Source organism: Amphiura filiformis, unplaced genomic scaffold, assembly GCF_039555335.1.
Source record: "Amphiura filiformis unplaced genomic scaffold, Afil_fr2py scaffold_183, whole genome shotgun sequence".
Classification (NCBI taxonomy): domain Eukaryota; kingdom Metazoa; phylum Echinodermata; class Ophiuroidea; order Amphilepidida; family Amphiuridae; genus Amphiura; species Amphiura filiformis.
In genome coordinates this window covers 82154-109436 of record NW_027305647.1, presented here as the reverse complement: position 1 = coordinate 109436, position 27283 = coordinate 82154, and the positions used below count along the sequence as shown (strand labels likewise).

General features: G+C 38.7%; 1 protein-coding gene across 1 annotated transcript; it reads right to left on the bottom strand.

Annotated features, from left to right (window-relative positions):
* Window positions 1-41: 41 nt before the first annotated feature.
* Window positions 42-22463, bottom strand: LOC140145249 (pyruvate dehydrogenase E1 component subunit alpha, mitochondrial-like). The gene is made up of 9 exons (XM_072167017.1): window positions 22392-22463; window positions 16547-16615; window positions 14869-15042; window positions 12679-12805; window positions 9508-9605; window positions 7409-7660; window positions 6567-6638; window positions 1514-1693; window positions 42-203 (listed from the first exon to the last, which is right to left on the bottom strand). The coding sequence occupies exons 1-9, from the start codon at window positions 22461-22463 to the stop codon at window positions 42-44; spliced, it is 1206 nt and encodes a 401-aa protein (XP_072023118.1).
* Between the last annotated feature and the right edge of the window lie 4820 nt (window positions 22464-27283).

The following is a 27283-nucleotide window of genomic DNA, read 5'->3' as shown; positions in this document are numbered from 1 at the left end:
ATTATAATAAAATATAATCTAATAATACAATAATCTATTTATCATTCATATGTGTAGTTTGTGAACACGTCACAGCCTCTGACAGTCATATTTTGTGCATTGTCGTAGATATTTGTGTACATTTCGTTCAATTCTGGCTCGGCATCGTGAGTTGCCCTGTATACACTCTTTGCAACATCGTCATCAATATTGTCGTCTATGATCTGGAGTTATATAGATGAAGAAAAAGCCAAATAAACAGTGGCGACGATCACATTTTGTGCTAGTTTTACTGGGACATGTTCGCGCAAAAATGTTTTCAATTTCAGAATATTTAGCTAGCTTCGACTACATTTATAAATACGTTATAAATACGCATGTGACCCATTGGCACGACATACCAAGACCAGCAAGCGTGACCAAATCCTCAAGCCATTGAAAAGGACAGGACATTTTTGGATTGATATCATCAAATTGTAAAAGTAACAATAAGTGAATAGCATAATTATTCCACATGGTGGTTCGGAATTTTCAATATGTTATCAAAAACAACATTTTGAAAGCATGTTTACTCCATTTACATTCCAAAGAACAGGAACCCCGTCGATATGTATACAAGCTTTTATGGCAGCGCGGATGTGGTCACGTGCGTATTTATAAATACACATTTATAAATATAGTCGAAGCATACTGCTATTTGACCCCAAAATCATACCACTAATCTCCAAGCGCTCTTTAAGAAAAGTAGTTGTTCATTGGATTAACAACCGTATGACAAAACAGGCGAACAAAGTAACTATTTGCCCATTGCAATTGAAAGAGAATTGCCCATTGCGAATTGAAATAAATCTTGTTTGTGGACAATATAAGTGTGCTTTTTCATTTCATGACATAACTTAAAAAATATTTTAAGGACCATTGGGGGTTTTGACCTTTAAAACCTAAAAAAAAGTGTGCGTGAATAGGCCGTTTTCAACAGATTTACAACTTTCCTCTTGCTATAAACATTGAATTGCGTCATCTGTTGACGTTATATAAAAAATGTGTTTTCAGCGGGAACTCTTCCGATTGGATGAAAGGGACATTCGGGGTTTTGACAAAAATAATCACAGATGCCGTATTTGTAAACACAGCCTGTGTAGGGACAAGGAATTGCTGGCCTAACTTTGGTTGGACATATTGTGTGCTAAGGTAAGTGCGCGCGTTTGCACTTTTACCATATTTATCGGGTTAAAAAAAGAAGACGCACACGGCAATCATTTTATTTTATTTTCTATTAGGATTTGAGAGACACATCCCCCGTCCAGTTAGAATGTTTATTATCTTTATTTGGTGTGTGGGGTGTGTGTGGGTGTGGGGGTGTGAGGGTGTGTGTGTGTGTGGGGAGGGGGGTGTATGTAGATAAGTATTGGAGTGGGGTGGCTCATTGCTTTTTAAAAGATACTCTTGTGTTGTATTATGTGTTATGTTGTTTATAATATGTATGTTAACACCTTAGGTGTATAATTATCATCAAGAGACCATAGAGTAATACCTGAAGATCTTCTGATGAAGAAAGTTCCGTGGTTAAAAGTTGATGCCTCAGAAGTGTTAGCGGGTCCCGTTCATATTCTGGAGATTTCTTTTTGTCCTCTTTATGGTCTCCAATTATTTTGTCCTTAACGATTAGATGTCCATGAAAGTAAGATGTGTCTAGTTCTATAATCAAAGGACCCTAGAAAATAATAGTAATAATAATAACACTAAAATGATAATAATAATTACATAATAATAATAATAATAATAATAATAATAATAATAATAATAATAATAATAATAATAATAATTAAAAAGAATGATAATAATGATTATAAATAATAATAATAATAATAATAATAATAATACTAATAATAATAATAATAATAATGATAATTAAAAAGAATGATAATAATGATTATAAATAATAATGATAATAATAAGAAGAATAAGCTATAAATAACACAGTTTTACGAATTTGTACCGCTAAAATATTTACGTTCTGCGTGAGTTATTTCGGGAAAAGGGTTTATGCAATGCGGAGAAAAAGTGGGGTTAGAAGCCTAAGCCTAATTAATCATAACTCTGGCCCTAACTCTAAGGCTAAGCCTAATTCTAACCCTATCGCTAACTCTGTGGCTGGTTCTTTAGCAGAGTGAGGCATGAACAACCTCTACCTCCCACAGATCATTTTGCTCTGTTATAGTTCTCATTTTTTCTCGACGCCCATTTGTCAGTTGTGACGTGTTCACAAATGATAAATAGATCTCCTGGTCTAATTATTGATCACCTTTCTCTATACCTCAACTAGGCGTAGCAAACCAATTAAAATTAATGGATAAAGCATATGAAAGTACCAAGGTTAAAGCCCCTGAGCTTTCATCATCCAGGCCATTCCGCCTGAGTCAGTATTTCATCCTCTCCTGGTGCTTTTCCCGAATATGTCGCATCTGCCTCGAACCCCATGAAGAGAGCAGCAGTTGAGGGGTCACCAGGAGGCAGACAATATGAAAAAAAAGTTAAATGTAAGCGCACCGTCTTGGTAAACTGAATTTAAGAACGCTCAACTGACCTCAAAGTATTGGTGGACGCGCAAATTTTAGCCTCCAAACTCAACATTGATATTATATGTATCCAGGAACGTCATTTCATCCATGACTCTATGTACGACATTAACAAAATATCGGATAACCATGCTCTTATGACATCCACAGGCACACAAACATTACATTCCCTGAGTCACTAATGTGATATTTAATCCGCACCAAATAGTCGTGCGATAGAGTTTATTCATGCTCATTCACTTGTGTACAAACGGCGTTGAGAACATGAAATAGGGACAGGTTTTGGCATAACAAAGAGTAAGCCCAGAAATCTCAGTGTAAAAGCTCCAGAGCGTAAACTGTCTCATTTGCATAACAGCTTCAGTAGGTGAAGTGGTCAATTTGAAAAACAAGCATGCATCAAAGTGTATGTCATCCATTGTTAATTAACAGGAGAAGGCAGGGGCTGTCTTTGTGATTTAACTGCTGCATATGACACCGCATGGCACAGAGGACTCACTGCAAATGGATCTGTACTGGCTCCTTTGCTATTCAACATCTACATTCATGACCTGCCTGAGACAACATCAAAGAAGTACGGCTACGCAGACGACATAACTATCCTAGCAACGTACAGGAAATGGTCAAACAGCGAGATGGTCCTCAGCAATGACATGGATACCCTATCAACATACCTGAGGAACTGGCGTCTGAAGCTCAGTGAAGGGAAAACAGTTTCAGCAGCTTTCCACCTGAACAACAAGGAAGCTAAGCGGGAGCTAAACATTATGGCCAATAAGAGTCGACTTGCTTTCCAAGCTACCCCTACCTACCTTGGAGTGAAACTTGACAGATCGCCTACCTACCGACAACACATGGCAGGCCTCCGCGACAAAGTCACAGCACGGAGCTCTTATTCTACGTCTCGCAGGAACAGACTGTGGAGCTAGCGTTTCCACTCTACGCACTGCAACCCTGGCTTTGGTTTACGCCCCTGCCGAATACTGTGCACCTGTATGGAGTAAGAGCGCCCACGCACAGCTAGTGGACACAAGCTTGAATAACTCTCTCCGCACCATAAGCGGTTGCCTTCGCCCGACCCCAGCAGCAGACACTAGTGGAAGTTTTGGATGAGAAAACGGACATTTTGATGAGAAACGGCCAAAATGGCTAGAATTTAATTTTCTCATTCTTTTGGATGAGAAAATAATAATGTTTATTTTGAGCTCAGCGGGGATTCGCAATTCTCACCAGACAATAATGATTGACGCACACACGAGGAAGTTTCTCATCCAAAAGAATGAGAAAATTTAAATTCTAGCCATTTTGGCCGTTTCTCATCAAAATGTCCGTTTTCTCATCCAAAACTTCCACTAGTGTAGGTGTTCGTGATCACAGTCTTTATTTAACACGCCACGCCGGTAGATGTCGTTGTTAAGCAGTGTTTGATTTGTTGGTGGTGGTGGGAGGAGGGGGTAAAGACAGTCGATAACCGACAATCAATGATTAATTAGTTGTCAATATTCAATTAGATTCTAAAACCTAACATGCAAATGATGATCACAGACTCTCATGTTCAATCGCAATCGCTAAGGATGATGGGGGGGGGGGGGTAATATGTGTGTAGTTGAGGGTGGTGGAGGAAAATCGATAATCGATTATCGAAATCGATAATCGATTATCGATTATCGATAATCAATCAATCATTTATCAATATTCAATGTTTAAAATGTATAGACCTAAGCAATCGACAAAACTAGATATCTGCAGTAATTTGAAAATATGCTATCTCTAAAGTGCTAATAAAACCAACATTTTTGATCATTTCTATGCATATCATATCTCATGCAACCTGAATGAACCAAATTTGTCTCCACTTGGGATTTCAACAGCTTGAAATTCAAATTTTTCGTAAAATACGGTTCAAATATTTTGTTCTGAATTGGAAAATCTCTCTTGGTATATAATGGCAATAAGAGGGATTTTTATCGTTAATTTCAAACTTTGTTATCTTAATCATCATGGCCGTGGACACATGATGCTCTATTTTGAAAGCCACCCGAGTTTCCATTTTGACAAACGAATCAAAACAAAAATATCTTTAACATTGTCGTCAATACAAGAAAAATCACAAAAGTGCCTTTTTCTCAAGAAAAAATTTAGCACCCGAAAATAAATTTTCTTAAAAATTGTTTTTTAAATTCTTTATATATGCTTAATAACTTAATAAAAAAAAAACCTTTACTAGAATATCGTACAGTAACACGTGCTAGTATGATAACCTCATTGTTGGGGATTTGTGACCATGGTCGTCAGACAAATCAAATTAAGACAAAACACGAGAAAAAAGATAGCCAGCAGTACATAGAGTATCATGATGCCTACACTAGTGGAAGTTTTGGATGAGAAAACGGACATTTTGATGAGAAACGGCCAAAATGGCTAGAATTTAATTTTCTCATTCTTTTGGATGAGAAAATAATAATGTTTATTTTGAGCTCAGCGGGGATTCGCAATTCTCACCAGACAATAATGATTGACGCACACACGAGGAAGTTTCTCATCCAAAAGAATGAGAAAATTTAAATTCTAGCCATTTTGGCCGTTTCTCATCAAAATGTCCGTTTTCTCATCCAAAACTTCCACTAGTGAGAACAGCTGCCAGTACTAGCAGGTATTCCACCGGCCGATCTGAGGAGGAAGTCGCAGACCATGGCCCTAACCCGGCGCGCTTTGAATCCAGGCCACCTTCTCCATGAAGTGGTCAACAGAGACATTCAGCAACCTCGTCTGAAGTCGCGGCACCCATTTACATCGGAGGCACTTGCTTTGATCCAAGGAGACATCGGCGCACTGGACTGGCAATGAATGGCAGCAGAGATGGCAGGTGTCATCTTTGCCCCTGAAGAGTTATATCCCAGACACGTCGACATCCAGCCCTGGCTCGGATTTGCCACGCCATGCATGGGTGAAACTCAACCGCCTGCGAACAGGAGTAGGTCGCTTTAGGGCCAGTATGCATAGATGGGGCCTCACCCAAAGCCCACTTTGTGAGTGCGGGATGGAAGAGCAGACGACATACTACATCATAAAAGCTTGTTACCTTCATCGACCCCCCAAATGGAGCCAAGGGACTTCCTGAAGTTGATGTTCCCGCACGAGACTGGCTGCTCAACAGCAAACTTGAGATCTGAATCTCCCTCGTTAGCAGCATACGAAAGAAGAAGTTGATTAAAATAAGCCCTAGGATCCTAGTGGCAAACTTTATTGGAAACCCAGCAACAAAAGTAGTTACCATTTACAGTCCTACCAATTGCTCAGATGAAAACGCAGTGATGTCCTTCTACAAGGATTTCTCAGATACCCTAGATGATATGCTTCTGCACAATGTAGTCTTGGTCTGCGGAGATTTCAACTCTAACTCTAGATGATATAAATTTTCTTTCCACGAACAGACAAACCTCAATGGATCACACCTCTGAAACTTAATGAACTTCCTCAACATGCTAGAAGGCTTTCTGAAGTGTTGCACGCTACCAAGTTGAACCTGAAGACCTGAGCGCAAGAAGACCGTAAGTTCACTTGGCCCCTCAACATGTATACACTTAAGTTACGTGTAGTTTCTTAGGGTTTTATAATGTTTAATACATGTTCCAGGGTGAAAACATCATGAAAGGTTGTGCAGCAATAACCCTAATCGTAATCCTAACCTTAACCCTAATATCCCTATTAAACCTGAACCCTAATCCTAACCCTATTAAAACCTAACCATATCCATAATCCTTACCCTATTAAACGCTAACCCTAACCCTTATCCTAACTTAACCATAATCCTAACCCAAACCATAACCATAATTTCGTGTAAAATTACATGAAGGAATCAAACTTGCCAACCATCAACTCTACGAATTTTTGAACCGCAAAAAGGGTAATCTAGTACTATTAATAAATAATAATAAAATACCGCTTTAAAAGGTTTTCTTACTAGAGTGCCGACAAGTCTGACCTGACTTGCAACCTAAATTATACCTTTCCCGATCTGATGTAGTCTGCGGCCCAATAGGTTGCCGTCTGTACTGCTAGGACGTCTATACCATCAACCTATTTCAAGTGAAAATCACAATGTTACATGCATTACATGGACAGCACGTGACCTCGTCGTCATCATGATGATCATTATTATCACACTTAGCACACAGATCCTGCTTAGCAGCAGAGGCAGAAGCAACATCATCATTATCATAATTATCGTCATCATCATCATTACCATCGTAATCATCATCGTCATTATCAAAATCATCATCATCGTCATCATCATCATCGTCATCATCAACATCATCATCATAATCATTGTCATTATCATAATCATATTTATCATCAGCAGTAGCAGAATCTTCATCATCATGATCATCTTGCTTATCATTCAACTTCAATATTACTCTTTCATACACTATATCAAAGCAGCCAAATCAGAAAAGCGGTTAGAAAAGTACGTGGAGTGCATTGATTGTGTATAATATGCACTCCATGTACTGCGCGCAGTGCTCTCGCACACGTTCGCGTCGCGTAGGATTGATTAATTTTTCGGGCGGATTTATGCATTTATATTTGGTTGTATCTTCCAACATTTTCAGTGATAATTTTGTTATAAAAGCAGCAAAAATCACGTATTGTTTTCTTCTTGTGTATGAAATAGGTTATTGAACGGATATTACTTTTTGCTCGAGAAAGAAGATAAAAAATAATGCCCTTGCGCTGATGTTAAAGTGTCTAATGCACTCCCCCGTCGGGACTCATGTATTAATAACGTGCAATATTTGTCTAATTTTTCTCCAAACAAGTAATACGCGTTCATTAACGTTACGTCTTACCCATATTCCAGGAATGTAATGTCCTCTTGTATACATATCATCGGAGCTTGTCAATCTTGAAGTATCCCCCTCCTGCCGGGATCTTTTATTGTTTTCACATACAAACAAAACAGGTAGATTCCAAAGTTTGGCGAGATTGAAAGCTTCAAATACTTGGCCTTGATTCGCAGCACCATCGCCATATACAGTGACACAGATTGCATCTGGTTTAGCAAACCTTCGTGCTAGTGCTATCCCTACTCCCACTGGAACCTTGAAGTACATGTGATATTCATTACAATGGCGACGAAAAAACCCCACCCTTTTCTACGGGCGGACGGACTTTTCAAGTAGGGTCTATCGGTCAGGCGGTTTTTTCTTCTTCTGAAGGCTAACATTTCATCAAAATCTCGCAAACATATTTTCTAAAAATGTTCAGTCTAATTTTGGCCGCAAAACGGCTTTTTTTATCTAATTTTAAATATAAAATTTAAAACAAAACAATTCTCTAAAATTCTGTGTCGGTCGGGCTCGTAGAACAGGTTGTTTTTTCGTCTATTCGTTGTATCTCTAAAAATATTTCAATAATCACATTTTGGCCGCAGCATAACAATATACAGTAAGCCAAAGAATTAAGGTACCAGTTATGTTTACCCCCTGTATATCCTAAACAAAGACAGCTATGTCATAATTGGAACCAGCAGCCAAAAGCTGCATCTTTTAGCTCGAATGTAAGACCTCATTTTGTTGAAATTCTTCTAGAAATAAAAACACGACGATCCAAAAAACCAAAGAAAGATGCCAATTTAATAGTTGCAGTCAAAACAAAACGTTTTCGACATCATTCGCAAAAGGTTATAAAATGTTGTCAGAAAACGTTTAAATTTCGGGTTATATAAATGGTATATTATAGCATTGTCGATCCCATGCCATGAAGAGATTTGTCTCAAATAAGAAACAAAAGCAAGAAACAAAAGCAAGAGGAACATAAAACCCAATATGTGGCATACGATCCAAAGTTGACAATAGATGAAGAAGAAGGGTGAAATAAGGCTCAGAAGGGGACTGCGCTGGTACTCTACCAATGAATTACTTCTGTAGCCAGAGGTTTCCAGTGGTATAAAAATCTCTACTTTGTTTTTGAAAATTGGTGGGATGAGACTGAGGATAAGGATCACGAAATGCCCCTTTAATGTAACCTTATTACCCATCTGAGTCATGACAACCAGTGTATGTAGTCATCTTAGTGAGAGATTTATAAGAGAAAAATAAGAACTTTCTTTACGACAGAGGTAGCGTAAAGCTGAACTTATATTCGATCGCTTTTGCAGAAAAGCGATTCTCACGCATGTTCAGTGTTTACTTCCGTTTTCAGAGCGTCAAGCCAATCAATCGATACAAATTGCTGGCACAAAAACGACGTCGCTTTTGCAAGTTGAAGAAATCCCAATTTCCGAGCGATGACGCTGACACGGGAATACATCCAATCATACCAACTAGGGCTGGCTTTACCATTGGCCAAACGGGCCCGGGCCCAGGACCCCCAAATTACCATGTGCATGTTCCTTTTTAGCTCGAAAACACCATGTATTGGAATAAAAAATGATAATTCACCTTAAGGGATCTGGAATGAGCGTTTTGATTTTTATTCGCGCTCTATACGCAAATGTCCTGGTAAAATCAGAATTATAATGCCTCGGTTGCAAATTCAAAACTTGAGTGCACATGCCTTCTTCACTATGAGTTTGGAGCCTCCAAATTTTGGCCTCGCCCAGGACCCCAAACATGCCAAAAGGTAAACCCGACCCTGTTTCCAACCAACTGGATCTATAATTTTTTACTAATTACCTTTCTCGATTATTAACTTTCGGTGATGAATTAATTCAAGGCAATAGTTACTAACAGCATTGGATGTTTAAAAAATGTATTTTCTGGCATTAAGAATATTTCAATCGTCGTCTGCAATCGCTATCGCCGTGATAAGTATAAATGTAAAAGCGACGAGCGATGCATCGCAAAATTCGGCGATTGTCCATAGCTTTCAAAAGCGGTGCATCGCAATCGCTCGGCGATCGAGTATTAATTCAACTTAATGATTACCATGTACCAAGACCCTTTACCTGAGCTCCAACTATTGCAAATCCGCCATAATAATGGGATGACTTGTTGTATATATGCATCGAACCTCCTTTGCCTTTCGACCCCCCGGTCTGTCGACCTGTAACAGTTTTAGATTCATACAGGATGTAAAAGAATATGTAATAGTTTACAAGGCTAATCATTGCACATTATTTTATTTTGAGATTTATTGAAGTGCTGATGCAACCGTCGGTTGCAGGAATTGATCAGTCAATTTGAAAAAAGTGCTTACGTTGGTTTCATACTTTCCTGCCACTTGCCGCTTTGCCGCTCTAACGACGATTTTGCTTCACTGCGCAGTCGCTCCAGAAACGCTAACGCCGGTGACCAGCAGCAAGCTGATATATTGATCACTCCACTGCTTTACACATACATAACTTGAACTTAAAAACTCAACTCCTCTAGGCGTACTTGCAGAGCAAAGATCTATGAATTCAGGTTTATTCCAGATAGTGACAGCAGGATTTTGTCGGGTTGTGCTGTTGGCGATGACTGGCATTATAATTATACGTACGCGATGTTTAAAATACAGTACATGGAGGCGGGACGGTCACACACATCAAAGGACCGTGCCGTAGCACGACCAACGGAGTGATACGTATTGGCGGTATCGGCTCTGGTAGTAAATCTTCTTTGTTTTACTAACTGTAGTTTTGTCATTTTGAATAAAGCGCAAGAACCGTCGTTTAATTATTACGATTATAATAATAATTATACGTACGCGACGTTTAAAATACAGTACATGGAGGCGGGACGGTCACACACATCAAAGGACCGTGCCGTAGCACGACCAACAGAGTGATGCGTATTGGCGGCATCGGCGCTGGTAGTAAATCTTCTTTGTTTTACTGACTGTAGTTTTGTCATTTTGAATAAAGGGCAAGAACCGTCGTTTAATTATTACGATTATAATAATAACTAGTGGCAAATGGTGGTCATAGACCACAAACCTAGCTGGGCGTGTTGGTGTTGTGGAGGTATCTGCCCCTACAAAATGTTCCAAAATGTTCCCTGGTCATGAGGTTTGTTGTCACCGTGTTTCAGTGTCGTACTCCTTACATATGTCCAGAAAATGCAATTTCAAGATTTGACCCCAGATGACCTTTGACCTGACCCCTGCAATATGTTGCAAAAATGTTCGCCTGGTCATCAAGTTTGTTGTCAACGAGTTTGAGCCCGTATCCCTTACAGATGTCCAGAAAATACGTTTCTAAGATTTGACCTCTGCATGACCTTTGACCTGACCCCTGCAAAATGCTCCCCTGGTCGTGAAATTTGTTGTCACTGATTTTGAGCCCCATACCCCTTACAGATATCCAGAAAATGAAATTATAAGATTTGACCCCAGATAACCTTTGACCTGACCCCTGCAAAGTGTTCCAAAATGTTTCCCACATCACTAAGTTTGTTGTCACCAAGTTTAAACTCTGTACTCCTTACAGATGTCCAGGAAATGCATTTCTAAAATTTGACCTCTGCATGACCTTTGACCTGACCCCTGCAAACTGTTCCCCTGGTCATGAGATTTGTTGTCACTGAGTTTAAGCCCCATACCCCTTACAGATGTCCAGATAATGCAATTGTAAGATTTTACCCCTTAATGACCTTTGACCCCAATTCTGTGTGCAAGTGATGGGCACTGGATAAAGCCGATGCACATGTGTAAGTGACATCATTGTGCTATGTAATATGTGGCAGAAGAAGCATTTTGAAGGTATACCAAAAATGCCCCTTTAATGACCTTTGATCCCAACTCTGTTTGCACCCTATAGGCACTGGATAAAGCCGATACATATGTGCAAGTTACGTAATTGTAGGGTGTAACATGTAGGTGGAGAAGCATTTTGAAGTTTGTTGCCAGAAAGAAGAAAGAAAGAACCAGATGACCTTTGACATGACCCTTGCACAGTGTTCCAAAATGTTCCCCAGGTCAGTAAGTTTGTTGTTGTGGAGTTTGAGCCCCGTACCCCTAACAGATGTCCAGAAAATGCATTTAGAAAATTTGACCTCTACATGACCTTTGACCTGACCCCTGCAAAATGTTCCCCTGGTCATGAGATTTGTTGTCACTGAGTTTGAGCCCCATACCCCTTGCAGATATCCAGAAAATGAAGATTTGACCCCAGATAACCGTTGACCTGACCCCTGCAAAGTGTTTCAACATGTTCCCCTGATCATTAAGTTTGTTGTCACCAAGTTTGAGCCCCGTACCCCTTACAGATGTCCAGGAAATGCGTTTCTAAAATTTGACCTCTGCATGACCTTTGACCTGACCCCCGCAAAATGTTCCCCTGGTCATGAGATTTATTGTATCGAGTTTGAGCCCCATACTCCTTACAGATGTCCAGATAATGCAATTGTAAGATTTTACCCCTTAATGACCTTTGACCCCAATTCTGTGTGCAAGGTATGGGCACTGGGTAAAGCCGATGTACATGTGTAAGTGACGTCATTGTGCTATGTAATATGTGGCAGAAGAAGCATTTTGAAGATATTTGGTTATATACCGAAAATGCCCCTTTAATGACCTTTGATCCCAATTTTGTTTGCACCATATGGGCACTGGATATAGGCGGTACATATGTGCAAGTTACGTAATTGTAGGGTGTAACATGTAGGAGGAGAAGCAATTTGAAGTTATTGCCAGAAAGAAGAAGAAGAAGCAGAAAGATCCGATAGCAAAACAGTACCTAGCTCGGGGGGTTGAAAACCCCCCAGCTAGGTAATTATTACGAACACGTACGCGATGTTTAAAATACAGTACATGGAGGGTGGCACAGTCACACACATCGAAGGACCGTGCCGTAGGACGACCAACGGAGTGATACGCATTGGCGGCATCGGCGCTGGTAGTAAATCTTCTTTGCTTTACCTCAGTTGTTTGGCTCAAAATTGAAAGGGTACATATCTGTCAGTAAAAGCTAACATTTGATCGAAAAGAAATACTGATTGATTTTTTTTATGGAAATGCTACAATATGGCTTTAAGACTAAATAATTGCAAAGATTACTCTATAAGGCTGATGTAGCCTGAGTCGTTAATCACTGACTAATGCTTGATTTGAAGAAGGGGAAAATGTTTATAGAGTCCTCAAAAAGGTGAGTTTTTTTAATGACCCAGAAAAACACACATCAATTTTTTTTATAGCACACCTAAAAGCTCTGCAAGTATACGATGTACTGATACTCCTTTCAAATAAGCGTAACCATGCAACCGGTAGGATGTTATTACGGCATCATATGGTCTGATAGCCTTCATTATGCCCACTGCACAAGCCTCCTGTAAGAAAAAAAAAAATTAACAAAAAGACACGTGATTTAGAGAGATTGCGATGTTCCATAAATAATGCGAAGACTGTGCGTTAAAACGGCGTTTAAAACGTGGGCACATATTGCTAGTCTCGCTTCCAAACTGGATTTTGCTCCTTCGCCAACAAGAAGAACAAGCCGTCTGGAACAAAGACTAACATCTGATCTGGTCTCTAGAGGGCGAAGCGCCTGAAATCTAATGGTCACCAAGAGTCATGTCTTCTTCAGTACAGCATGTTTGGTTAACATGCTGCTAAAAAATAATTGTATATCAGTGCTTCCCAAATATTATGGTTGCCAAAAAACAAATAGTTTGGTAGATTAAGGAGCACTATCATGACTTTACTTTCAAAATGAGACTTTTTCGTGGCGAAAATTAAGCGCATTGCATGAGCAGTCGTGACGCCGCACAGTGCCATCGCCCCGATATCTTCATGGTAGAAATCGCCATGGTAGGTTGAATCCACAGCCACCCATGCCCATTTTATTCGGACCTTATGAGATGCATAATTAGCGAAGTGACCTGACAAAGGCTACTGACAATAGACGGGGTAATTGATTTCTCGCTGTGTGAGTAAGCTTCTATACGACATTGCGGTCAATGGTTACTATACTGTCTCCACTTGAGTGAGTGCCGCTATAGCCTGCTGCGCGCTGTAGTCCATACAGGACCAACGCAATATAAAATTAGAGTTTTGGTCAAATTTTGAGTTCAAAGCGCACGGCCAATTTTCAAAGCGCACGCTAACGACTATCATATCTGTTCAACACGTATTTTAAGTGTATGAGACCACATCTGGTTTCTTGAGAAAAATTCATTTACGGGAGATATTCATCATTTTCTAACCCAGTATCCGAAGATTTTCGTCTGATATCAAAATCGTGCATAGCAATATTCACGTGTATCGATCCCGTGTATTCATTTTAATGTCTCTGCTGCACCAAATAATTATTAGCCAGGCGATGTCGGTGTGCGCCGTACAATGTCAATTTCAACGTATCAGAAAGGCAAATCGCAATATATTTTTTATACGGCCAATCTCACACGCATTTCAATGGACAATCTGTACTTATGAATGAAGTCAATTTTTTACAACTCTCTGTTGCTTTATTATAATGATTTCTTACAAACAAAAATGATCATATTATAGTTGGACTTTCCTTCGTATGTTCGTTATCCTTGACCGTCTTTTATATATCGTCAAATGGACAAATTTTGTGCCTTTTCAACGTTGTTTCAACGTTCATTTCGTACGTGAAAAATCTTTTAAAAATGACTTAAAATACCTCGATTCGATACAGGAAGTGATTTTGAATAGACAGAGGTGCGAACGACCACGATGTAGTGGTCCAGAATCGCCGCAAAGTATGCCAACATTATAAACGGACAATCAAATCGGATACAAACACTCTCGAATGACAATTGTAGGGGGTTCCGAGGCTGCAGAATTCAATGGTGCATTTGTAAATGTATGACGTCATCAAAAGGCTGAACGGCGATTGGTCGATTATTTTTACAAAAGTATTTCAAATGACATATATGTTAAATTTTAATTGAAAGAGCAAACTAGGTGTTCCAAGGGATGCGAAATTCAATGATGATATTTTGGAAAGCGTATGATGTCATTAATATGCTTAGTCAGCGATAATTTACAATTCTGGCATTTTTGAAGAGAAAAAAATGTCCATGAAGTATCGACGGTTGATCGGATAAATTTGGATGTGCTCACTTACCTGCAGTAGCGTAGCCAGCGGGGAGAGGGAGGGGGCAAGGGGAAAATGAAAGAAAGAAGTGTCCTCCAACAAAAAAAATGAAAGAGAAAATCAGGAGGGCAAAGGAAAAGAAAAGGGCAATGAGCCCTTTTCTGCAAAAAATTCAGCCCGATCATGGGCCAAATTAGTGTAAAATACACATTTTTGTAAAGAGAAAGCCCTTTAAATCATGATAATTGGCGAAAATAGTGTAAAATAACAAAATTTGTCAGCGCGACGCGCGCACATCGTCCCAAAAAAGCTGGCTACACCCCTGCTTACCTGTCCTGTATAAAGATGAGTAACAAAGTGTTGTTGATGACTCTTACTCATTCCGAAGGCAGCAGTCTCCATTGCTCGTATCGTCTTCATTTCACGGTATAAATTTTCGCCTTCGGATTTTGAGACATTCACGGTGGTAGAAGGCCCAGAGTCCAGTTTATAAAGCTTGAAATTCTGTTGAGAAGTTAATGCCAGTTTAGGTTATTTATTTGGTGTCATATATACTTTCAACTGTTGGCCTATATTCGTTATTCACTATGATGTTCTAAGTCATTTCTGTTTTCTTGGTTTTTCCTATAAAAAACCTTTGTTGACCAAAAACGTATCCACTATCAAATGTTAAACACAATCTTAACTGGGCCTTACATATGAATAAATGAAATTTTAGTGTATTTGGCAAATTATACGCGACTTGTAACTTACAAGTGCCGGATTCACTTGCTACTTAAGCCATAATGTATAAGATAATTGGTTAATTTTTTTTCAAACCTGATTTTTTGGCATTTGTAATGTTCACACATGTCTCAACGTTGTATTTACATGGAACCAGCCAAATTTGTTGTGTTTTTAAGTCAACAAAGCAAAGTACAACATTAGGCTTTATGTTCTCCCATAGAACTGTGGCCAAAATAACCAGTGGCGTTTCTTTCAGTTTACTTTGTTATTTGAGCTTAAAATGGACAGAAACCTTTCACGACAGTTATTACTATATATATATATAATATTCAGCAAATTACTTCAGCCTGACCATCTGCTCTGTCAGATTATCGCGTAAAAAGAACTAGGTCACGCGATACTACGCAGCTCAACCCAGTGCACCGACAAGAGGGGGTTAAAGGGGCGCGTTACCCCCGTGCCCGGGGTCCTAGTTGGCCCGTAAAAACTAAAGAAAGCATACCTTAATGAGCACATAAAAGCAAATGAAGGAGACCTATGGGTGCCTGTAAAAATGGCCCCCGTGCGTTCATTTTACCCCCGGGCCCGTAATACCTCTCGGCGGCACTGGCTCGACCTGCGAATGAGGTGCCGATCTGATGATGATGTGATTCAATTAGCCAATAAGAACCCCACTTTCGTATACGCCATAAACTGCGCCACGGCCGACTACTGATTGGAAGTACTGTGCTGAAAACTATAGTATTATCTCAGCATTTTGAGTACAGAATAACAAATTTATGGCTTTAATACAATAAATAGGCCTAATCATTAGCTCAAGGTCGGCTTGTACTAAACAATAAGGCACCGTATAGGCGTACTTCGCCGGGGCCTCATCGACGTCTTCTGCAGCGGAAGACGATGCGGAAAGTTTAGCCGTAGTGGACGCTGTGGAAAATACGCCCGCAGGACGTCGTATAGTATAGAATGTCTCGCAGCTCATTTGCTGTAAGATGTAATGTATATAGGCACAGGCCTTTATAGGTACATATTCTTGGGAGCGGAAGACACTAAACAGGTGTTTTAAGACCTTTGACATTCTTTTGTGGAGAGTGACATGGTCTTTCAATTCGCGACGATTATCCTTTTACAGACTTGACTATATGCTTTAGTGGTCATGAAAGAATTCAAAAGATAACCTCTGCCCCAATAATCCCAATCTTTGAATAACTGACTATCATTGAAGACTGAGTTCCGCAGTCTAGCCTAGGCATATGTAAATGTTATCATGTACAATACTTACTGTAGTTTTTAATGTTGCTGTGTTCTCGGCAGTCTGGGGCTTGACTCCGGATTTTAACTCAGCATACCCCTACACTCACACATAAAATAGAACAAATAAAACAAGTATGCATCAAAAAATTATGCATCCTTCATCAATTTATTTATTTAATCATCTTTATTAACCAAAAGAAGAAGAACATATAACCCAAAGATCAACTGAGATCCATGGCGATCTCAGGCAAGGGTAAACACAATTATTACAAGCAGCAAATAAACACATAATTAAATCAACAATGAGGACATACATCATGGCGGTGAGAAAACAGTTATATGACTTCTTGGACATTCCACTTTGGCTCATGTCTCGAGTTGAAGATTGAGTAAGATGACATGAGAACATACTTGGTAATTTGGTGTTTCAATAACTTGAACTTTTTTGGGGTGTTAAGTTGTTTTGACAAACGAGTCAGTCTATTTTTGTTGTCGGTGTCAATCAAGCCTCTAGAGCCGACTTCGATGGCAATTAAAGATCATACCCGGCGTCGGTAATGTCGGAAACAAGGGAAGCGTACCGATCATGTTTGATAGAGTTGGCTTTACCAATGTTCGGCTCAAATGGCACCGACAGTTCAAACAGAATGACTCGCTTCTCTGTAGGTCAAAATAAAACAATGCCGGGGTTTTTGGGATGTGGCAATTATGTTGGCATAGACTAAAGTGTGGCAATCTAGTCTATGGGGTTAATGTACATAGACCGCTCGATCACTTGTTCAAAAAAGTTTAAAAAAAGATAACTAAGTCGAAGCCAACCAATTTGCATGTACTATATGAACGATAATTGTACAAGGATTACTTGGCGACTTCAAAATTTGAAGAAAAAAATCGCCTTCGGCTTTAAAAACCGGTAAAACTTGAAAATTTATGAAAATTCAGCTCAAAATCCAAGATGGCGGCCGTAAAGTGAAAATTGTCAGAAGAAGAAAACTAAATCGAAGCCAAGCATGTCTCACATGATAAGTAATTGCATACAGATTAATTGGGGACTTTAAAAAATGAAGAAAAAATTGGTCTATGGTTTCAAAATGCACAAAATGGCAAAAATCCAAAATGGCGGATATACGAATAAATGATCAGGGCCAACACCAGATGCTGAATCGTTTAAAAACGCTTCAGCCTCTTTGAATGTGGATAGAAATATACGAATAACATTCTTATGTCTCCATAAGTATCGATCTAGCATATTTGGGCAAAAGTCTTTTGCCCCAGCGTTTTAAATTGGTAAGGGAAGGTAGGGTGTCTATGGAGGCGTTAATAGCGAATTTTAATTAGGCGTGTTTATAGTGAATATACCGAGTTTTGAGTATACCGTATGCGATAGTACCGAAACTCTTCCTATTTATAGTGAGACACAGTTACCGCACAAGTTATATACCAATTAACATTACCTTACATTTGCAATGACCCCGAGGTCACACGGGTAATGTGTATATATTGTGGCGCGAGCTATAAACAGCCCATTCAACAGTATGATCATGGCGGTAAACATGTAGCTTCTGTTTTGATAACTCCTGGGTGTGAAAGCGTTCCGAATGTCCTGCGCGCATTCTACGCATCATGAAGCTGCTGCTTCCAGTAATACAGTACGCAGTTTATCCTCGTGTGTTTATACAGTAGTGCAAAAATTTCACGCCAATATCCTTCGGTTGAGAAGGACATCGATGTGCGGTACATACAAATACGGCTAGTTTATAGTGAGCAAGTTTCCGGATAATTTCTGAGCGAATAGAAATTATACTGCAATGTTCCGCACATCTGCTTCCACTTTAATACGTAGTCCTGTCAGCAAGACTTCAGTCTTTATCATAAACATAATGACATCTACGGACCTGAAGTCTTGCAGCGGTACATAGGGATGCACTGTACGTTTAAGAAATCCAAACTTCAAGCATCAAGAAATATACCTTGTATTAGTCAGTTTTACCTCAGAGATGCTGTAGACCCTCTCTACACAGTGTAGAAACATAACAAGTAGAATGCTGCTCAACATGATAAATCCAAATCATGAAAATCAAGACATTTTGCAGAGCAATATTTTGACCACTTTTGCACTAAGTAAATTACTCCCATGAAGATTGCAGGTTTTACCAACTCAGGGAATTTTGAACCCACCCAAAAGATGAGATCAATGCAGATCAATTACCTCAACTTTGTGAGTATAGACTAGTACAGTGGGATTAAAATCATACACGCACGCCCAAACCCTGGTACAATGGGATTGAAATCATCAGTGCATGCCCAAACTGTCCTTGAGAGAGTTCCTCAGCTACATCCTTAGAGCCCAAAATGAGCCCACACATTGTGATGTTTCTTTTTTGTGGAATAGATATTATAGAGTGCACTGTAACTCTAGGTATGACGAGTTACAGTTACTGGAACTACTTTAATACGCTGATAGAGAGCTTGCGATTTCCAAACATACGTAACACAAGGCCGTGCATCTATTCAAAATCCCGTCACATGATAGTGATTTTGAATTGATGCACAGGCGTCATGATTCGTTCGTTGGGAAATCGCAAGCCGACAGCTTAGTGGGAGAAGATATGCGAAACATTGTGGTATAATTTCTATCCGGTCAGAAATCATACGGAAACTCACTATAAACACTACTCTCTTCAACAGGTACGATTCGCTAAACTTTTTGTTTTACGACACCTTTATGTGGTGACCTCAATAACATGAGCGAAGTAGTCATGGCATGTAGAAGGAGCATGGCTAGTGTGCAGGATTGTTGGGTGGGTGGAATGTGTATCACCTTTCCATACGTATAGACGAATCCAACGAGCCAAGTCATGGTCAGTATTTGGCCGGCCATTATAGGGTCCCCGCATGCACCAAACAGGTGTTGTGAGTGCCCAATTGGGTGGATTAAACCCGCTTAAAATTCGATGTTAGATTCTTTTGTGTTGTAAAATGTCATCATTCTTTCGTCTACGTGTAAAACTGATGATAGAATGCAGTTTAAAATACCCTTCAAGGCCGCATCATTTCACATTTTAGGTGAGATAGCTGGGTCCCCGTCGCGTCTATGGCTGCCATTGAGGTGTAGGAATGCGTGAAATTGGATTCGTCTATAAGCTGGTATACCGTAAAATTCCGTCTACAAGCATATATATGCCTCTAAACGAGTTTTTTTTGACACAAGAGACAAGAGGCAGACACTCTCAACAAAAACGTTATTTGGAGTTTGAACAACTGTATTACTGATAAAGGCGGCTGTACGAACATGTATATTTGTAAGACCAATATATTGCAATGTTTTTGAGAAGGGTATTGGCCTTTCATATCTTTCGTTAAAAAAAACCTCGTTTAGAGGCATATATGCTTCCAGACGGAATTCTACGGTATTTCGTATACCATATCGATATAGAAAATTAGTATTACGTTTAATGTATTACGTGCATAAACTTTAAGATTTACCTGACTTTGAAGTGCAGAGCTCCGAAATCTAGCTAATTGGTGGCGTGAAATTCTGCTGTGTGACCCTATCTGCGTATTAGGAATTATATTCAAATATTAGTGAATTATAGCAGACAGATGTGCAGCAAACCAGCATTTATCAGCATTTAAAACGGATGTTAATAAACGAAGATAAAAAAAATGTTTTTCACATGGGAGGACATGAATACAAACATAAAGGCGAACACTGCGAATTTTTTGACTTGTATTTCATACCTTACATCTGTTCAACATTTCCATCGCATTATTGATATCAATTCCTAATTACTATTATGACAGGTCCTTCCCTTCTCAAATTAGTAGACTCTCTGTAAAAAACAAATCACTGGTGCCTGAAGGGAAATACTAGTCTGCCATTACCGGCCTGAGAGGTCAGTGGAGGTCAGTGGTGTCAGCTCTTATAGCGGGCGTACTTTTAAGCTTATTACTCGCATTGAAAAGACAAAGTTCAACCGTTATGTTCAAGGGGTCGCATTATGTATTATTCATAACCGATCGATAACTGGCTTGATTTTCTAGCTAGCAAACCAGCGGGATTTTTCATTCGGTTTGCGCGCTTAGTAGAACAACCTTGAATTTAATGCCACCCTCTTGCTAATATGTTGTGCCACCGTGTACCACAGCTGCGCCGTGGGTACTGCACTGTTCTCGAGATTCTGAAGCTGATCTATTAAAGGCGTGTCGAAGTAGTCGTAGTCATTCAACTAAAAAAATTGAAATCAATTTTCAATGTCATGATTAGGAGATTAATGAAAAGTTACACATTGAAGATTTGAAAGGGTACGGAATGCAAAACATCAAAAATTGCTTAATATATTGTGGTTCTTGAGATATGTGTAGTTTTATGAAGATGTTTTGTGTTAGTGAAACTCTTTACATCATAACTCACAAAATTGGAACTGAGATATTTTAAATTCTTCGTCAAGTTCATTTCAAAATAAATTAAAAATTGTCGCCAGATGTCATTACTATTCACAGGATAACCCTTTATATAATTCAATTGAAGCTTGGTCGATCCACATTATTTATGGAATATTAATTAATTATTTTGTCAACTGTGCCGACATTCATCTCTGTATGTAGGCCTAATGAGTTGACCAAATGCAATTTTACCATTAATGCTGTGATGTGCTTTGAGTAATTTAATTTGATTATTTATCTTTGTTTACAATTAAAATCTATTCCATGAGACATTGCCTCAAATTGAGCAACAACCAATTGAATCATTTCTAGTTTTGGATAGTTGGGAATTCCCCTGAGATTGTAAAGTGAAAATGACATCACAACTGGAAAAAATCCACAGGAAGTGATGTAATGTGAAAGGTTAATGTTATAATTAAGAATTTCCCAGATTGTAGCATAGTGTGAAGGTAGTAATTGGCTATTAAGTGTTGGAGAAGATCTAGTTTACGTCACAGCGCGTACCTCTTCCAAGAAAGGAATATATATATATATATCCTTCTGTCGACTTGCTGAAGTCTGGTTTATGAAATAACACATCTGTCAATATAAGTGGAAACTGCAATGCAGTCCTGCTTCCTGAAAAAATTGTGTGAAAGGTGAAAATAGCACCATTTTGGAGATAGAGAACGTCGCATGGAGTTAAGTGTTTGGAGACTTGCGCAAGGAGTTAAGTGTGAGAAAGCAGCATCATTTCTGAGCAAGGATTTAAACGCAAATGATTTTACGCATAGGATTATAACTGCAAGTCTTCAGTGGACTTCGCTGAACAGTGATCTTCGCAGGACAAGTGAATCAGGATATACATCAAGAACATTGAGAACGACGAGAACTTTACCATCAACTACAAGATGCAGGCTGCCGGATAAGTAACTTTACTATATGAGTGTATCTGTATGATTGATTGTATGTTTTTATGCTGACTCACTAAAGTATTGTTAAACCATACGTTTCTTTTCATTAAAAGACTTAGATATTGTTAACTTAATTAATCAGTGTGTTTTGTTGTGCATTCTGAAGTGACTTTGGGAAAAGGTGTTTTGGCCTTTAGTCAATTTAAGCGACTCTAACAATGCTGTGCGTGCTAGCCATAAGCTTCAACATAAAATCCCAAGTTTTGAGATATTTCCTAAAAATATCAAGAGCTATCTCAAGAACCACTGAATCAATACTAGGCTTATTTGTGACAACTCATTTAATGCATTTTTATGCGGATTCCAAATGTATGGTCACTATAATTTACAATTCTGAAATTTTTGAATTGAAACTTGTTGTCTGCAGTCGATACCCACGTGGAGAGAATTTTAATCGATAATTTAGATAACCAGTGTCCATGAAGCATCAACGGTTGAATCCAAGATCGGATAACTTTGGATGTGCTCCCTTACCTGTCTTATATAAAGATGAGTAACAAAGTGTAGTTGACGATTCTTACTCATTCCGATGGCAGCCATCTCCATTGCTCGTATCATCTTCATTTCACGGTTTTAATTTTCGCCTTTGGATTTTGAGACATTCACGGTGGTAGAAGACCCGGAGTCCAGTTTATAAAGCTTGAAATCCTGTTGAGAAGTTAATTCCAGTTTAGTTTGCTTTATTTGGTGTCATAATACTTTAAACAGTATAGGCCTATATTCGTTATACAATATAATGTTTTATGTCATTTCTGTTTTCATGGTTTTTCTATGTTGACCAAAAAGGTATCCGCTATCAAATGTTAAACACATTCTAAACATGGGCCTTCCCAGCTAACCAAAAAACGTTTTCTGAACGTTGTGAGAACGTACCGTTGACGTTTTCTAGACGTTTTGATAAAACGTTTTTAAAACGTAATTTTGTGGAGGGTTTTGACGTTTTAAAACGTTATTAAAGACGTTCTAAAAACGTTTTCACAACGTAAAAGACGTTTTTAAGGCCTATCTTTCCGTTACCCAAGACGTATCCAGGACCTAGAGAAAACGTATTGGACGTTCTAGCACGCAACTAACGTACTAAGAACGTTGCAGAAACGTCCAAAACGTCCTGAAAACGTTATAGCAACGTAAAAAACGTATTGGAGGATGCATTACTCACCACCAGAAAACGTATGTTACGTTTCTACTACGTTTTAGAACGTTTTCTTGACGTTTTAGTGACGTTTAGAAAACGTGCTATGTTTTATTAGTTAAAAGTCCAAAACAAATATCAAATATTATCAAATTAGGCCAATACAAAATTCATGAAACAAATTAGTTTGGCAAATTAGTGATACTTACGACTTACACGACACATAATAAATCACACAAGACAATTAATGTTGATTTGATGTGTGATTCATTAAACTTTATTCCTGTGTATGAATATTATTCTTCATTCATTTTCGTTGAAAATACTGCTGAAACATAAATTAATTTTATACAAACATGCTATGCAAAATCACCCCATGGAACATGTGGAACTTGTGTTACCATGTATCGAGTCAACTATTGTCATGACCATTGATGACTGTTTATATACACTCTATTACTCGATTTATAATAATTATTGTTTAATACATATGCATGGATGGAATACTCATGAAACCCGATTATTGTACATTTATAGGATATTTTAAAACATGATTTATATACATGAAAACCCTCAAATATATATAAGTTACTATTTATAATTGAAGACAGAATAATATTCAAAAGACTAGTTTGCGTATAATGTCCTGTCAACCAGACCAAAAATGCCGTTCTGCGCAGGTCAGCAACCAATCACACCGCGCCTTTGCCCTGACGTCAGACGCAAACTAATGTTTTCAATTCGGTCTTCAGTTAAATTCGACAAACTTAATTGATTACTCTCACGTACAAAGCGCAGTTAACACTCCAAGAAATAAAGGTTCTAAAAAGATTCTAAAGTTGTCTTCTCAGGAGAACCCTTAGACGTTTTCTTAAGAACCAAATATGGTTCCAAGACCATCGAAAATGGCCCCAAGAGGTTCAAGATCTAAGAGGTCGGGTTCTCCTGAGATGACAATTATTTCTTAGTGAGTTGATGATGACTAGACTTGAAAGTGCTCGTAACTTTTGCCAACACTTTGCTAAAATTAAGTCATAATTATTGTTCATGGTTTACTTTAATTTTGTAGAATTTTGCCATAGGCCTACTGTGTTCGTAATGAGTTATAATGTCTAGCCGCTCTCTAATTTAATTAGCATTTATGCAAAGTAACGTGGTCCGGTTTGACACTATGACAAGAACGTATTTGCGCGATGTTGACAAGTCACAACTCACAACGAATATATGGCGACGGAATTAACAACACGTATTTTGATTGACCAAGTTTTAAGGCAGAATTCTGTGAAATAAAAGTACCATGAACATTTATGCATTTATTTTAGGCATAATATTGGCAAATGTACAGTTCATGAGCCTTTTCACGGCTCATTACCTAAATTGATTAAATGTAGGCCTATAAAGGTGATAAGTCTGCATTTCCCTTATGGAACCAGCCCTGTTCTCAAACCGCGACGCCTCTCGAACAGCGAGCGGAGCGAGCAGCGAGCGCAGTGGAAAATCATCATACAGGTATCAGAGTACAGAGTGCTAGGAACTACCGGTACCCAAAGCATTAACGAGCAAATTATTCCTATAAACGAAACTACTTTCGTTTTCGGCCATCATCTCCCTCCCTGCCAGAAACGTAAATCCACAAATGTTGAAAATTATCTTCTTAAAAGAAATATTTTTACAAACGTCATTGAGATTAGAAACCCACTCCCAAAAACGTCGATCTTTTTGGTTGTTCCTTTAAGGATGGGGTATGAACGTTTGGACAAAATTTATTGTGGGACATATGAGAGCACATCAGACATATCGAATTGCATTCTGAATACGAAGAATGTCCTTCTGATATCAAATAATTTTGATTTTTTTTAAAATTCGCAATGTAATACACATTTTATGTGAAATGATTAAAAATTGAAATTTTTGAAATTAACAGTACTTGCAGTTAACTTTATAAATTTTATGTTTTATACTTAAAGTGTATTTATTTAGGATAAAAAGCCGACGATCAATTTAGACAATTTTGACCTTTCGTATTGGAGATATGGATTTTTTCTCCCAAACACACAAAAAAATAGGTCTTTTTGGGAAAAATTCCATATCTTCAATATGGAAAGTCAAAATATTCAATTGATCGTCGGCTTTTCCTCCCAGCTACATACACTTTAAGAATATATCATTAGATTTATAACATTTACTTCGAGGACTGTTGATATCAAAATGTGAAAAATATCAAATTTTAATAATTTGTCATAAAATTTGTATTATACTGTTAATTTAAAAAATGAAAATTATTTGATATCAGAAAGACATTCTTCGTATTCAGAATGCAATTCGATATGTCTGATGTGCTCTCATTCCCAAAAAAATACTGTCGAAACGCTCATTCCAGATCCCTTAATGTCATTAAACACATCAAATAATTTGAATACGCACAGTCTAGTCTCAAAGATAAAATAAAGTTCAATTGAAGTGTTGTGTGAAAACTCCTCAAATTGAATTATTACCTCTTTACTAGTGTCCCCAAATACTACGTAAAAACCACTAATTTACATTGTTTACGCAACATACAAATAATATCATCACTTCCGTTGCTGATGGGCAGAGCGATTAACTGTAAACCGTTGACAAGAGCGTACTTGCGCGATGTTGACAAGGCGCAACTTGCGAGTATGGCGACAGAAATAACAACACATACGGCGCACAGTGTCTTCGACCCTATATCTTCATGGCAGGAATCGCCATGGTAGGTTAAATCCACAGCCACGATTAGCCATTTGGTTCAAACCTTTAAAGCTCTTTTAAACTAATAATTAGTCGAGGGACATAACTAAGGCTACTCACAATAGCCGGGTAATCGATCTTGGTTGTGCGTGATTAAGCTTGTATACCCCATTGAGGTCAATGGTCATCGACTTTATACTGCCTACAGTGAGTGCAGCTGTACTACGCTGCACGCTGTAGTCCATAACAGGACCAACGCAATATAAAATGGTCAAATTTTGAGTTCAAAGCGCACGGCCAATTGGCTTCAGAAGCGCATTCTAGCGACTATCATATCTGTTCAACACGTATTTCCAAGTTTATGAGACCAAATCTGGTTTCTTGAGAAAAAAAACATGACGGGAGATATTCATCATTTTCTAACCCGGTATCAGAAGATTTTCGTCTGATATCAAAATCGTGCATAGCAATTCACGTGTATCGATCCCGTGTATTCATTTTAGTGTCCCTTCTGCACCAAATAATTATTAGCCAGGCGGTGTCGGTGTGCGGCGTGTAAAACACACATAGTAGGCCTACGCTTCGGATCGGAGGCGCATTGTGAACATCGCGGAAGTATGCTCTCGTCAAAAGTTTTATACAGCAAATTAAAATCACGGTAGTTACTATAATCGATAAGTCGCTATAATCTGAGGCAGAATTTAAAGTCCGAGTACCGGTACGACATTTTCGGTCTGGTTGGCAGGATGTCAGACGCAAATTAGTCTTTTTAATTCGGGCTCAGAATATAGCATGCCCTCGAGCGTCAAGTCGCAAGCATATGGCCTTTAATGCAACTTTGACCAAAGGGCCGTTCATATTACGCCGCAATTGCGGTGCGGTGCCGCACTCCAGAATACTTACGATATTGCAATGAAGTTCAATATATTTTAACTTGGAAATGCGACGAGTAGCGTTGAGTTGAGGCAAAAAGTAATCGATATATCGGTACCGCATCGCACTGCATTGCGGCGTAGTTTGAACGGACGTCGACGCTGCAACAATAAGGCTTTTTGAAGTATGACGGGCACAAATGGAGATGGTGTACTTTTATTTGGGTGGCCTAATCTTGTGTATGCTTTCTTTCAGCATGTACAAAAGATTACCCAAATCAAAGTAGGCCTACTCCCTCTTTTGTGCCCGCCATACTTCAAAAAGGCTTAATAATCAGCGATTGTGGAAACGCACTCAGCGAATACTAGTGTGATTATACATGTACACTGGTGAAGTGACGTAGTTAATCGAATTAACTACCATAGCAATAGATGAATAAAATGTTGACTGTATCCCCCGTAGTAGGCCTACAACGTCCATGCGGTACCGATGCATTGAACCATATATGTCAAAGAAATGCTAATCACTTGCACCTGTAAGATTAGTCTGTTAAAAAGAGCGGTATTGTATTCAATCTATTATATGATTGAAGACAGGTGATGAGTGCAACCTGCTGTAGTGCAGAGCGATCTATTCACAAATTGTATTA

Excerpts from the sequence above, each read along its gene's own strand:
- LOC140145249 (XM_072167017.1), bottom strand. The coding sequence starts at position 22,463 with ATGGAGATGGCTGCCATCGGAATGAGTAAGAATCGTCAACTACACTTT. Across the intron at positions 6,639-7,408 it reads ATTACATTCCTGGAATATGG|GTTGATGGTATAGACGTCCT; the intron begins GTAAGACGTAAC and ends CACTTGAAATAG. Across the intron at positions 1,694-6,566 it reads ACTACATCAGATCGGGAAAG|GGTCCTTTGATTATAGAACT; the intron begins GTATAATTTAGG and ends ATTATTTTCTAG.